This window comes from Seriola lalandi, unplaced genomic scaffold (assembly GCF_002814215.2).
Source record: "Seriola lalandi dorsalis isolate HSWRI2012SDOR001 ecotype SW California unplaced genomic scaffold, Sedor1 jcf7180002054546, whole genome shotgun sequence".
Classification (NCBI taxonomy): domain Eukaryota; kingdom Metazoa; phylum Chordata; class Actinopteri; order Carangiformes; family Carangidae; genus Seriola; species Seriola lalandi.
In genome coordinates, this window is record NW_019525099.1 from 73,070 (window position 1) to 88,283 (window position 15,214).

At 39.7% G+C, this 15,214-nt stretch overlaps 1 protein-coding gene across 1 annotated transcript in view; it reads left to right on the forward strand.

The window, feature by feature from the left end:
- Nucleotides 1-5,121: 5,121 nt before the first annotated feature.
- The window catches only part of myom3 (myomesin 3), a 57,616-nt gene continuing 47,523 nt past the window's right edge, over nucleotides 5,122-15,214 (forward strand). Inside the window, exons 1-3 of the mRNA XM_023415260.2 lie at nucleotides 5,122-5,279; nucleotides 7,598-7,724; nucleotides 12,580-12,684. Coding sequence (XP_023271028.1) covers nucleotides 7,618-7,724; nucleotides 12,580-12,684 — 212 coding nt within the window. The 5' untranslated portion in view covers nucleotides 5,122-5,279; nucleotides 7,598-7,617. The remainder of the gene's footprint in view (nucleotides 5,280-7,597; nucleotides 7,725-12,579; nucleotides 12,685-15,214) is intronic.

The following is a 15,214-nucleotide window of genomic DNA, read 5'->3' on the forward strand; positions in this document are numbered from 1 at the left end:
AAGCAGTTATGATTGCCTAATCTATTATACTCCATCCATATTTAAGGCAAAGTGCCAGCATGGAGAGACGCTCGTAAAGTAGAATAGCAAAAAACATCCTTTGAAGAAACAATACCCACATTAGAAATAGTTTGAAGATCCTGAGAGAACTTAACAAGGATAAGTGTTTTTGTCATAAATCTATCAACCAACATGCACGCCATCTTTTTTTCTAAATGTATCTTTTTTGATAAGGTGCATAGAGTTAACTGGGTCGAATGAAATGTCCGCATCGACTACAAACGATTCTGTACTTTGATCTCTTTGATTATGGAACCATGAAATGACTTTATGACTTTCTCATTCAGATAAAGAAAATGTGCCACTATTGAGAGAATGACAAAGGACTGTCCTGTTTCCACTGTGAGGGTTCACATGAGTAGCTAGTCAGTCAAGAAGTTGAAAGGCAATGTCATTAGAAAGGGTAAGAACAATCAGTTGGTTCATGTTAGTCTGAGGGAAGATACAGAAACAGAAAAAAGTTCAAACAAAATGAGGCTCAGCATGACTGTGATGTGTCTGTAATATCTTTTGTGCTACGGATCCACTGTAGAAATACTTGATAAGATAATCTGACTGAACCAATTTGACTCGCAATCAATCAATCATTTTTTTTCACCAAATCATTTTGAAAGAACAACCACAAAAAATGACTTTATCACTGTCATGCAGCATTCGGCTGACCAATGGTGTAACCTCATCGCTCAGTCAGTCAGAGACAGACGTTTATAGGGCTGTTCCAGCCAAAAGTGTCTATTTAAGAGTTATTATTTCTGTACGAGGACTGACAACAAGTTGTACAGCTTTGTCAATATCAGCCACTTTCATGGTTACTTTATAATCCATACAGAAGATTAGCTAGCAGATAGCTAGCTAGCTATGGAGGAAAATAATGTCCCTATTCTTAATCTCACCTTCTAAGATCTGATTGGTTGAAATGGAATGGAAGGATGGAAACAGCCAGCTGTTTAATTAAGCTTAATTTAGCATCATTTATGCGTTTCTGTTATGCCACCTAAGTGATACTGGATATAAAACGAGAGAGCAGAGAGAGCTTCTTTGTTTGGCTCACATATGACAAGCAATGTGAAGTTGAGGAGCATCTAACTGATAAACTTCATTGTTTTTTCCCACTTTGACGTGGCATAAGTGAATCACAACAAGCAGCCCTTTCCCCATTGAACAGGCACCTCTCTCCCAGACCAAATCACTTGATGAATTGAAGTCTGCATGTAATTGGACGCAATCACATCACCCCCTCCCTTTCCTCACTTGCATTCTAATGAGGTCTTAATGGGTCCTTGATTAGAAAAAGGCACGAAAAACAGCTGTCAAGGCTGGCCAGGAAATGATGGATCATCGCGGAGACTTTGGTGTCCATTAAGGTCTATTCTGGGCCCAATCACTGGTAGGTGGGAAGATGAAAAGAAAGTTTAGTAATATTTAGTTTTCACCAAGACAACTCCCAGTGGAACAATCATCGCTTCAGTCTTGAAACTGACAGATGGCTGATGAACACTGAGAGGAGTGTCCAGTCTGAGAATGGCAATACTGCATAGACTTTTTTCCTAGGCGAAAAATGTTTTATTGCAGATAGTATATACAGCATAATGCCAGTCTAAGAGCTCCATGGCTGCTGTGCTATTTGCTCAAAGGCACAATAGGTAGGGAAGATGACATCAGAGAAACTAAAATGTCAGAGGGCATGCTTCATAGAAATGACTAAAAACTGAGACATATTCATTATTATATATGTAAATCACAGTGATTGTCAAAACATGAAGATGTCTACAATAAAGAAATATCTGATGGTGTCCCTTCATTTGCTGGCCTCTAGCTCAGGTCACTCCAGATTTACTGTAAGCATGAGCTGCAAACTGATGAAAAAAAAAAGACATACCTCCAAGTCATAATAACAAATAAGATGTGTGGGGATTTTAAATGCTATGAGATCTAACATTTATCGTCACAACTTGCTCTCACTAAACTGACAAGACTGCCTGCAAACACTGCATTAAACCAACAGATGTCAACAGCTCAAGATTAAACAAATCTAAATTAGCAGTTATATTAAAAGCAATACAATCAGCTACAGATTGTCTATGGTTGATTTTGTTCTACCCTTGGTCACTCATGTCCTGCAAAGTGGCTTGAATGCGGCATCAAATACAGGTGAGATATCACAGTCTCCACAGTGAACCATATATTAAAAGGTATGATATACTTTGCATCTGTGAGGTGCACATAAAATGCAGGAACATCCAACAAGGAATAAATGTCAGCCACACAGTCACACTGACTTTGCTGCTTTAATTCATAATTTATGCAAGTAAAAGCACAGAGCAAGCATGAATTGTGAATAAGCATTAATGATTGATAAAACAAGATAAGTTGTTCTGGGTGCGCAGCAAATATTTATTCCTTGTTGGCTTGCCATACATGTTGCACCTGGTACATGTACAAACTCATTACATATTTTCTGCTTCAGGTGCTCTGGGAAATTGATTTGCATAGGTGGTCTAAATAAATCAGGTGCTAAACTGGAGGAGGGCCACTGGTTGAAGCATAGCAGTACTTCAGAAACTACAGGGTAAAAGTGTTAAAAACTTTCTATTCACTCAGAGCTTTCAAGAGAACACAACAGTGATCCCGCCTTCCACTGTAGGAAATAAAAGGACAGTATGACATGAAATGTTTCTGGGGGACTGGCAAACTGAGGAGTCTTCCAAAAGAAGAGGAACTAATAAAAGGTGGACCTCAGCTGCTTTGTCCCAGTAGTTATTCTTAGTCTGACAGTCACTGCTGGTGTATGATGAGAAGAGAAGGCCTGGCAACACTAGCTTGTATTGTGTTCTGATATTCCAGCGGCAGGTGTGGCCACTAAAGGCTTATAAATAACCTCCCATCCTTCCATACAATGCTGTGGCCTTGAATGATGCCTTCTTTCCTTGCAGCCCCTGTGTGCTTTTAGTCCCAGTCAGGCAGCACTACTGGACACACATACAACACAGATAAAATTATGCAACCATGACAACACGTAATTATAATAAAATGTGGGCTTCCTTAAAATTACTAAAGAATAAAAAAACAACCTTTCAGCACACAAACTCAAAATCATGCAACCAAAACCACAGTGATATTATATTATTAAGTTTTTGTTTGCTGTAAAAAGAAAAAGAAAACTTTTCAGGGGGACTGAATAGATATCGCCTAAACACACACAGCTCTAATGAACTCTGCCAGACTGAGCACCCTGTTTAATGAGACAGAAAAGAGTACAATTTCCAGGAACTAATCAAAGATCACTGTAAAAGGAGATGGGGAAACAAGAACAAGGGGTATATGAAAAAATGTGATGCTACAAAGAACAGTTCCAGTCAAATCAAATACAACTACTACAACAACAACTAATGAAATCAATACTGAGAAACACTACACTATACCCTGAGCCAATGTACAGTAATTAAGCAGCAATATAAAGTGAAGTGGATGATGTAAAAACAGCAGCATTATATGTAGATTACAGACAAAAAGTACTGCACTCACTTACACAGGAGTGCGCAAACATGCTCACAGTGACGATACTACCATACTGATGTCGAGTATTTGTAATGTTTACCTTGTTCACCATCTTAGTTTAGTGTGTTAGCATACTATCATTAAGTAGCACAGCTGAGGCTGATGGGAATGTTATTAATTTTGCAGGCATTTGGTCAAAGTGTTGGATAAATTGAAATTTTGACCTGATGGTGGCATTAGAGGAAACGCCTGAGGATGACCAGAGTTCAATGTATATATATTTATATAAAATAATATACATGTATCATGACAATTGGACAAAAAAACATTCAATATCTGTTCAGACATTTCACCCAAAACCACAATTCAACATCATTGTGTTGCTACAGTAAAAGTCAATCACCAACCTCTGGGGTCCATGAATATCTGTGGAAAATTTCACTACAATCCACCCAATAACTGTTGAGATATTTAAGTCTGGATGAAAGTGGTGGATCGACCTACACTGCTATGCCTAAAGCTATGCCGCTAGCATGGCCTTAAAACAGCGTATCTATATATAAATTATATAACAATATATATAACAATATATATATATATAACAATATATAGAGACAGATATATATATATATATATATACCAAAGATAGCATTAGGAACAGATTATGTCGTATAGAGGAGCCATATTGAAATGATGGATAAGGTATAGGAAGGCAGAAGGTAAAGGAGGAGAGAGGAAAATGAAAAAAATGGAAGTAGAATGAAAGACAGGAAGTCTCAGGTGTTGCCTCAACCATTATTAACCTCTTGCCTTTTAAAAACAGGGTCAAAGGTCAGACTTTTAATGAGGGGGAACCAGATGGTTTGAGTCTCACTCTCAGAATATCTCCTACATCTACTGAACAGCTGACTTGCTTCTTTCCATTTGTTTTCCATTCTTATCTTCATCTCTTTCTCCTTTTCTCTCTGCATCTTCCCTCTCTCTCTCTCTCTCTCTCTTCAGCCCTCTCTCTCCTCCGTCTTCCCACTTGTCACTTTTCAGCCTTTAATTCTTTAACACTTGTACCCAGGTGGGATAGTGCAGAGGGCTGACATAAATATATATTTCTTTTGGTGACAGTTATTGAGCCGACGTGTAGTTCCACCGCAGCCAGTTATTCTTCCAGCTGTTCCTTTCAGCTGTGGAGGCCACTCGCTCCAGTCTCTCTCACTGTACAGGGAGCTACTGTGTTATCCTCCAAGCTGCTTGTCCGTGGAGCTGTCTGTAAATCGATCTTGCTGATGGCAATGATCTGTGTCTGTCTGTCTGTGTGTGTGTGTGTGTGCCTGTGGTGGTTATGTGTGTCCGTGTAGGACTGTAGGACCGAGTGTGGTGTTCAGTTGAATGTGTGTGTGTGTGTGTGTGTGTGTGTGTGTGCACAGGGGAGGTGTCATTGGTCTATATTTACCAACTTAAGAATGGGACAGCAGTGATTTCCACATACTTGGCACTGAAGGACACTTTGTGTTCAGGGTCACCCTCATGGCTTCATTAAGAGAGACATGGAGAGAGAGAGGTAGATGCAGACAGAGAGACAGACAGTGACAGGTAATACAGAGAGGAGTGACTGAACAATATCTTCAAGGTGAGAGATAGACAGGCAGACAGAAAAGGAAGTGGGATATTTCCGCCCTACAGATCTTTGACACGCAGAGGACTTCAGTTGCTTCTTTAAAGAAAGCGTGAGTGGGATTTACTTTACTCAGTCTTTATCTAGATCTAGCACAAATGGCATACAGCTTTTTGTTGCCTTTCATCACTTACAAGTTACTGAGGCATTAAAGAACAAGATAACCCTCAATGAAATACAAAACCCCAACATTAAGCTTGGATAAAATACACACACTTTGCCACTACAGTACATCTGCATGACACTGTGAATTATTTGTCTGTCTTTGTGTTGTCAGAGATGCTTCATTTCTCATTGTTTCGCCAGCTAGCTCAACTTCTTAATGCTCTCGGTCCTTTGATGGCCTCAGTGGATGTGGCTTTTAATTACCCTCTGGGGATGGCAAGAAGCAAGCCCATGTCACGTTCAGACAATGTTTTCCCCTTCAATGAGTAGAACAGTAAATATTTTTTCTCCTTTCTTCTGTTGATACTGTGTGTTTTTTTTTTTTAAATATCACAGACCAATAGACTGAGCTCTCATTTCACTCCAGAGACTGAAAGCTCCACCATGTGTAGAAAAGAGCACTGCTTTGCTTTTGCTCTCCTCCCTGCAGGGGCCCAGGATCTGGCCTATACCCATGGAGACTGATCAATTTTAATGTGCCAGTTTTCGACCTTCTACTAACAGTATTCAAACAAACCTCTCCCCTTGCACAACATTGAGCCAAAAAGAAAAAAAAGAAGAAAAAAAAGCAACAGAGGAATCAGCTGGCCCACTAGCCTGTTAAGCTAACTTGCTGTTTTCCACAACGTAATTGAAGGAGATGAGAAGGAATAACACATTACACTTGTTTGTAGCGGTAGAACAGGTGGTTGCTATTGGGAGTGGGTGAATGAAGCTATCACTCAGGTGTGACCTGATTCTGTTTGTTGGGCGCATTCTGCATTCACTTCCCCAGAGCAGCCACATGATTAATGATGGGCAGGGTGTGGGCAGCAGCATGGCGGACCTCAACTGATGAATTATTAGTACTTCAGTGGCCCACAAAAGGGTGATTCATTTAACGTGGGACTGAAAACACGCCTTATCTCCACACCTGCACCGAAAACCATACTAGACTCCAAAGGAAAAAAAAAAACCATGACATAAACAGAAAGTAGTTAATATGACTTGAGACACTTCATACTGAAATAGCAGAGACATCCTAAATGTGAAAAAGTCATCTGTGCAAAAAGTATGGCTGCTGACATAAAAGGAGGTGACATTGTGGGATACTATTAAAGCTGAGAATTAGTCAATCAATCAAAAATTAATCGGCAACAATTCTGAATTGAATTGAAAGTCAAAAAAATATATACTGATTGAAGCTTCTCAAATTCAAATACTTGCTGGTCTTTTATGATAGTAAACTGAATATCTTTTAGTTTTGGAGTGTTGGTCGGAAAAAACCAGACATGAAGATGTCACCATGGGATCTTGGAAAATGGGATTGCAATTTTCACTATTTTTTTTAAATTTTATAGACGAAAACAAAAATTGATGACTTGAGAAGATAATCAGTTAACAATGAAAATAATTTGTTGTAAAAGACTGCATCTGATTTTTGTTTTGTTTTTTAATGTTGACTATTGACTTTTGCCCATTTTTCTCTATAAAGTGCATAAGTGACCTACCACTTGTGGCAGGTGTGTTTGGCACTTTGCAAATGGAAATCAGGAGGCTGACATAAGTTTGATGCGTGATTTTTTTGATCCAGGATGTAATACTGAATGAAATTGATTCAGAAAAGTTATTTTTGTTTGTTTTGTTTTTGTTTTAATGGGACCCTGCTCTGCCTTTATATGCACTTCAATTGCTAGTCCAAAGACTCTTTAAGATATGAGAAGACTGGTGTCCCTTTAGATAGCACTAATTTACCAAAGAGCAAAATGGTGCAGTTATCACTTTGCATACACTTAGTACACCCTTTGGCTTAATTGTAATTCTCTGGAGATGAGGCTGGAGAATGATTTTACAATTCTTCACCCTGACGATGTGGAACAGTCATTACTTAGCCTTCTCAACTGAGCAAAGAAGCAGAAATGTAGCTCTAAGTTCTTTTCTGAATACAAAACACAAAATAAATAGTTGTGCCTCTTACCAAGGCCTAAGCATCTTCAATGTAAAGTGGCCATTAATTTGGCAACTCATCTGCACTCAATATGAAACATACAGCTTTCAGTTGCTCCGGATACGAGTGTCTGTCGACTGCTTACTAAGATAATGTGTTTATGCTTCTGGCCGGGGCTACAGAGTGTTCAGTGTCTGACTGACTCTCATAGACTCTGTATCACACTGCCTCCTACATACCTCTGCATCCTCCACTCCTAGCTTCCCCTCCTTCCACAGGTGCCGGTTGGGGGGTTACTATGGAAACCAGGATGGTGATGCGGCGAGAGCAGGAGGAGCAGTCGTCCCAGATGTCTCACAGCATGCAACTGTCCTCGCAGATCAAGAAGAAGACCTTCACTTCCAGGTGCAAACATGACTACTGACATACAGCAGGACACAGTAGCAGAGCAATATCCCCTTTTCCCTGACAGTAAACGCTATTCTTAAAGGATCAGTCTGGTAATATTACATATTTTTCTCATCACTAACAATCACACAAGAAGAAAATCCACCCAACTATAATAATATACTATAATCGATGTCGTCCTATGTGATACATATAGTGCACAAATCCACTGCTGAAAGAAGTTCCCAATAAATATTTACTACTTTTTGAATAACATTTGCTAAAACCTACAGTATCCAGGGGATTTAAGAAATCACCTAGCCATTTTAAAAAAATACAACTAACCTGCTTTTCAATGCCTTACATCCTCAAACGGAACGAATGGGTTTGGGTCTGAGTGCCACAGACATGTTATTGAAGTCAAATGTATTGCGAAACAATCCAACACGTTGCTGGCTTAGGTCTTCAAATGGGATTTCTTTACGATAAGAAAAAAACGAGATAAGATTATTGCATGATCCTTCATTTTAATAAACTAACAAAACTCAAATCTGTGGGCCTCAAATTACAATAGCAGTTTAGAGGATTCCCTGTAGTAAGTGACCCAGCACTACAGTTAGTGACACATGAAAGGTGTTTGTTAGGGAGGACTCAATTATTTTTACCACCAACACCATACAGTATTTTTCATACTTTAGGAGTGTAAACAGACAGCCAGTGTCCCTTTGGGACAACACTGCTTCTGTGTGTCCTGACTAAAAAGAACCTGTATAATCAGTTTTACTCAGCAGTAGCTTCAGAGCTTTCATCTTTAATTTTACAACACTAAAAACCCTGATTTTGATTAAAACAAGAGAAAATTCCTGCCACTGTGTTGACATAATTCATTCATAATTTGGTGCAGTGTGTATCTCATTTCAGGCATTTTTCAGAAATTATCTTGAAACAAGACAAAATGGCAAGTCACTGCACTGGTATCAGAAAAAAGACACTTGACACCCCAAACTACATGAAACGACTGAGGTTGCTTTGTAATAAACCCAAATTTTACCATCAGAGAACTTCATCCTTGAGTCTTATGTAGTGTTTACAGCTCCTGCCTAAATATATACACAATATATGCAAAACTGTCCAGATGGATCACAGCTGATTTATTTTTTCTGCTGACAGAAGACATTTAGTATTTATTCAAAGAGAAATGTATGGCAGGCTAGTTATTCTGAGCACAATGACATATTACATTGATTCAAATACTTCCTGTGGGCCACTTGCAATCGCTGTGAGCACCATGCGTTCACGAACAGTATCTACAAAAACGTTGCTGAGACACACATTAATGGGTGGAGCAGGGCACTAAATAAACGTAGACAAGGGTTAGCAAGCATCAAAAACTCCCTGAGCTTGGAAACAACAGCTGACAAAACAATCTCAAGTTCAAGAATGAAGTTCAAGTCACAACTTTTAAGCCAACATGAATAAAGTCATTGAAGTCCTTAAAACATATCAACTCGGTAAAGTCCATCTGCTAACAAAGATCATGTGATATGATTGAAAGCTCCGGAACACTAAAAGGGCTTTTAGTTGAGACTGTTTTTTCAAAGGCATAAAGTCACAGTTCCAGAGGAAATTAGGTTAAATTTTAAAATGAATTTTCAGAAAACTGGCAAAAGAAAATGAGGATTAGAGTTAGTCCACTACTGTTATGCAAATATTAGGAGCTGGGCACACTGAGATTTGGTTGAGCGGCATGAAAAAGCTGTGTGAAACCGTGTGTGACCGCTTAACAAGATTAGGACCAGGAATGGGAAATACACGGTACACGAAACACTAGCACATGTGCAGTCAGAAATTTACATCTCAGGGACCTTCACAGTGACACAGATGGAAGCTTTAAGTGAAGTAACAGTAATGTAAGAGTAGTCTATACTATGAGGATATTTGGGCGTCCTCTTACATACAGTAGTCCTGTCCAGTTGCAGTGTCAAAGAAGACAAGAAAAAAAAAAAATCGCACAGCAGGCACACCAGTGCTCCCAGATAACTGCAGTGAGATCTAATATGAATCAATGTTCTAATAGTCTTAAGTCAAGTTTGCCTTCATTTTCGCGAGCCCCTTGCTGCAGTGAGTTATTGAATTAGTCTAACCTGTGGGTCTGCAATCTTCATCGCTGAAAGAACAGAAGTGGACCAATTTTTATCCTTAGGGACAGTGAAAATAAGCAATTATCCCATGAAGCTTAGTTCATTTGATCTTAGAGGTCACATCTCTTCTTTGCTAAAAAAAGAAGCGAGAGCGAGAGAGAGAGAGAGAGAGAGTGAGAGCGAGAAAGAATAGGTGCACTATGAAATTCATATAGAACATCCTCAGTGGACATACACTCAAACGTATCTTCATGTTAGACTGAAGAGTGGCCTCTGGGTAGGTTTAGCAAACAAAACTACTAAATAACAGAACAGTTTAACAACAACAGTGTTAGAATCCAATTTTTCTTGTTAAATAAAAGCTCACAGGTATAGGATTATTCTTAGTACAAGTTGTTTACATGCAACAATGAGGACAGCTCGTCCAGTGCCTCTCAGAGGTTTCCTCTTTTTTGTTTCCTCCTGCTTGTTAAACCAAGTTATCATTTTGAGGAAGCCTGTTGTTTATAAACACATAAATGCACAGCCTCCATTCTCCTGCACACAGTGGCAGTATCATCTCTTACAAAAGTGTCCGCATGTGTGGGAGCACATGTGTGTGCATGTTTCTGTTCATATGCATGCTGTTAGTGTTTCTGTCCCTGTGCGTATGTGTCTATGGGCTGTACTTGAGCGATACTGCCCGGCCGCAGGCTCCACACTACATTATTCAACGGCCCAAGCCCCTCAGCATACACTCAGAGGGAACCTGTACAAAGGAAAAAAAGAAAACTAAGACGGAAAAAGCAGAAGTTGTCCTCTGAGTGCTGTGAAATGGGGAAATTTCCCAGCTTACAAAACAAAAGAAAACGAGAAGTCATGTCAATTTGCATTGCCATGTGTAAGATGGCTTGTTGAAAGTAATGCCTGAGGCTAAGTGGCAGCAGCAACGGTAGTTGGGGGTGTGGAATACACACCTGGGTAAATATACAGTTCCGACACTCAAAATTTTAGATTTTTGTATTCATCCTTTCCAAATGAGCAGTGTTGTTTTGTTATGAACTGTATGAAAATAAAGCATACTGTAAATATAGATCTAATAACAAACGAAGACAAAGGAAAGCATTCACACTTAAAATATCCCGTCACTGAGGTTGTAATTACTCTTGTTAAAGTGCATCAGTCGTCTGTGGATAAAAGGAGAGCAAAAATGTATGCCTCTCCTGTTACAAAAATGCCTTTCAACGTCATTGCCTAAAGTGACCTTGTCACTAACAACAAATACCGCTCTCATCTTCATGGGGATGCACATAGAAAAGATCAGCTCAGTTATTGTTGGTGCTTAAATTGGAGAGCTTGTGCTTTAGTGTAGGTTTATACATGTGTGACTATGACTATGCGCCCATGATGAAGAGATTACTTGAAGTGTAAAGAGAAAGAGACAGCCGCTATCACTTTACTGTGTGTCCAGTGACATCAACTAGAACACAAACGGCTCGATCACCAGTAGACCCAGACACATTGCATGCTATGATGGCATAACAATTACAATTGCTTTTGTACCACAAACAACCCATTGGATTAGATCCAAAACCCTTTGGCTCATAAACACCACACTGTCACCATTTGTTGAGCTCATATCAGCAGCCCCTGTTCCTCTTGATTATATAAGCTCCCTATAGACAATGGCGTGTGTGTTTGTTCACCAGTCAGTAAAAAGGGGAACACTGACAGAGCAGAAGAAGCTGATTATGGTCATAACATTTCACACTGTTGAGAGAAAACAGGTCAGCTGGATTAGCGCCTTATACATGGGAGGCAACTAGTAGATTTAACAGATAAAAACCTGGGCGATAGTTTAGTACACTCCTCAGACACACTACATGCACAGTTTATGTCCAACAGCTGTGTAACACAAAACAGTGGCAAGCACTCACAGCGCTACTATTGTAACTGATACCTTGTTCTTAACGGTCTTGATGATGACTGAAATTACAAAACATCCACAAAAAATTACAGCATTTTGCATTTTTAGGAGCTGAATCTGAATCTTCAAATCCTATTGTAATATTTTAGACAACACAGGAGTGTGTGTTTACACTGAGCAGTGACAAAGCTGCTGTGCCACACAAAGAACCACACTTCGCTTACTCCTGAGCTGCATCGACAGAGGGTATTAGTGCGACAAACAATACCGACATCGTTTTTCAAAGAGCGCCTGCCTTTCATGGATTCTCACTTCTTTGCAGTTTATGTTGTTTTGTTTGATTTTTGGTTCGTCACTGTATCTCACTAGCTCTTCACAACAACAAGAAGAGACAGAATATACCCATTAAAGTTCTCTGTCTGGATAAGAGATAAAAGTGACCGACTTTTAACTGAATCCCTGGAGTGTGTGAATAAATTAAACCTTGTGTATATTATGTTTGTGTAGGTTACTGGAGCTCTCTCTGATGTATGGCCTCCTCTGCTGTTCAGACAGAGAGTAGGACAGTCACTGCTGCTTTCTAGTGGCAGAGGAGAGTAATGATCGGATGAACTTGAGATTGCATAATGTGCCATAAACCATGACAAAATGAATAGGTGCGCTAATATGAACACTCAATCCTTCCATCAACAGAATAAATAACTGAAGGATGACAACGGAAGATATCTATTTTTTCAATCTTTCACCTGTGTCATTTGATGATATGCAAGATATTTTGTGTTAATCAGGCTCTCTTTCCCCCCCCAATGTTCTCTGGATGTGAAAGTGATGAGGAAGCCTCCTACTCTGATTTCTACCCCATCATCTCCGCTGACCTGATGTCTGTCAAGGAGATCCTGACCATGGACAACTCACCCCGCCATAGGACATGGTGAGGCAAAAGATCTAGCTAAATACATTCACTTACCACTTTTTTTTTTTTTTTGGTAACGTGTATACCTGCATATTCATGCAGTTTACAATCAGCCAGTCATGTAGCAGAAGTGCAATGCATAAAAATCAAACAGATACAGGTCAAGAGCTTCAGTTAATGTAAACATCAAACATGAGAATGGGGGAAAAATCTGATGTCAGTGACTTTGACCGTGACATGATTGTTGGTGCCAGGCTGGTTTGAGTATTTCTGAAACTACTGATCCCCTGGGATTTTCAAGCACAACAATGCGTGAAAATCCCAGAATGATGCAAAGAACAAAAAACATTGAGTGAGCGGCTGTTCTGTGAACGGAAACACCTTGTATATGTGAGAAGAAAGGGGAGAACGGCCAGACTGGTTGGAGCTGACAGAAAAGCCTCTCAGAACGCACAACACGTCGCACCTCGAGGCAGATGGGCAACAACAACAGAAGATCACATCAGGTTCCACTCCTGTTGGCCAAGAACAGAAACCTGAGGCTACAGTGGGCACAAGCTCACCTAAACTGGTCTGATGAATCTCACTTTCTGCTGAGACATGCAGATGGTTGGGTCAGAATTTGGCATCAACAGCATGAATCCATGTACCCAACCTGCCTCATGTCAATATCCAAGGCTCCTGGTGGTGAAATGATGTGGGGAAGGTTTTCTTGGCACGCTTTGACTTAATACCAGTCAAACGTGGTTTGAATGCCTCCCCAGTGAGCAGATCTGAATCTAATATAAACTGACAAATCTGCTAACCAATCTCCAGAAATGATTTGATGAAATCATGTCAACATGAAGCAGAATCTCAAAGCAATGTTTCCAACATCTTGTGGAATCCATGCCACCAAGAACATATGCAACAATGGCTTCAAACGCCCTGAGATTTTAAAAGGAGAGCTACAGCGCTATAATTGGTATTACAAAGTTATCACACAGTATAATATTGTCATATCGCCCTTCTCTAACAAGACTAATATGCTGGCAGCCCACAAATGTGGTTCACACCGTTGGTAATAAAGGGCAATAAATTTGCAGACTTCAGATCAATGTAGAAAACCAGTGCAGTCAAATTAATACAGCTGATGAGCTCTACCTTTCAGCAGAACCAGTTCAGATTATTCAAACATTTTTGAAAAACTTTTAATAGCCGAGGTTCACAACAACAAATCAATGCCGGCACGGGGCAAATGCAAATCTCCTCTGTCTGCCCTCTCCGTAGTCACCACCATATCCTCTCTCTCCACTTTTATTTGAGAAAAAGGAGTGGGTCAAGTTTCACTGGTGCTTTTCCCTGCACGCCATTGACAGCTAGAGTGCTTTTATGCCAACGGAGTCTCAATAAGCAACAGACATCAAGCCTCTTTCTTCACTCTCGTCTGTAAAAGGCCAGCTGGGGACTTGCCCCATCATTTGCAATCTCACGGATGTCAAGAAGCCAATAAGCCATAACCATTCAACTGAGTCATCACAGCAGAGCGTTGTTCATTTGTGTTGATGGAGAGGAGGAAGGGGTCTCACATCCCACTAGAAGACAATAGACGAAATATTAATTGATTGCATCAATTATTCAATGAACAGAAAACTATGTAGTTGTTCTTCAAGCAAATATGCCACAGATTTTCTGTTTTTCAAAATGTGATAATGTGCCGATTTTTTTTTTTTTTTTTTTTTTTTACAGTAAATTCAATATCTTTGCGATTTGGATTGTTGGTTCGACACAAAAAATGTAAATCAAGAAGAGAACTCTAGCAAAGTGTGACAGACCTTTTCACAACTTTGAGTTTTATAGACAAACTGAATCAAGAAATAAGAAATCAGATTAACAGATTATGAAAACTATCATTAGTTGCAACCCTGTACGACAGTTGTAATCATCATCAGGTCAACTGAAAAGTTTACCTGACACGAAAAAGTTTAAGTTTTAGTTTTTTTAGTTTTTAAGTTTTAAGTTAAGTTTTTAACTTATCATGAATCAGAATCTGAGAGGATGTTGGTGATGACACGTATGAGTCATCTTTTACTATCTAAAGTGTGTTAGGATCATGTTACCAGGACAGGAATACTGCTCAGCTGTCATGAGGAGGATGTCACATATCTAAAAACAAGTCCCACAACAGGGAGGAACAGGTCACAGAGAACAGGAAGCCCCTTGTGGCATAATTTGCTTTACCAAAATCCCTTTTTTACTGTAGGGGCACCTTGTCCCGCCTGGGTCGCGTAGTATCTGTGCTGGAACTCAATACCACTTTCACATTTTGAGGATTAGCGGCAGCTGCTTTCCTGCTCTCCAATTCATGCAGAACCTGATTAGACTCTTGTTGCGTCAAAAAGGATTTGACATATCTAGTGTATGTGACTCACCGACTTCTTCATCAATGCTAAAAATACCACTGATATATCCTTTTTCAAGCAATGAAAGGAAACTCTGGCTTTGAAAGTAAATAGATGGATGGACAAGAGGTCACAATTGAGAATTGGAGAGGATGAGCAACACTAGA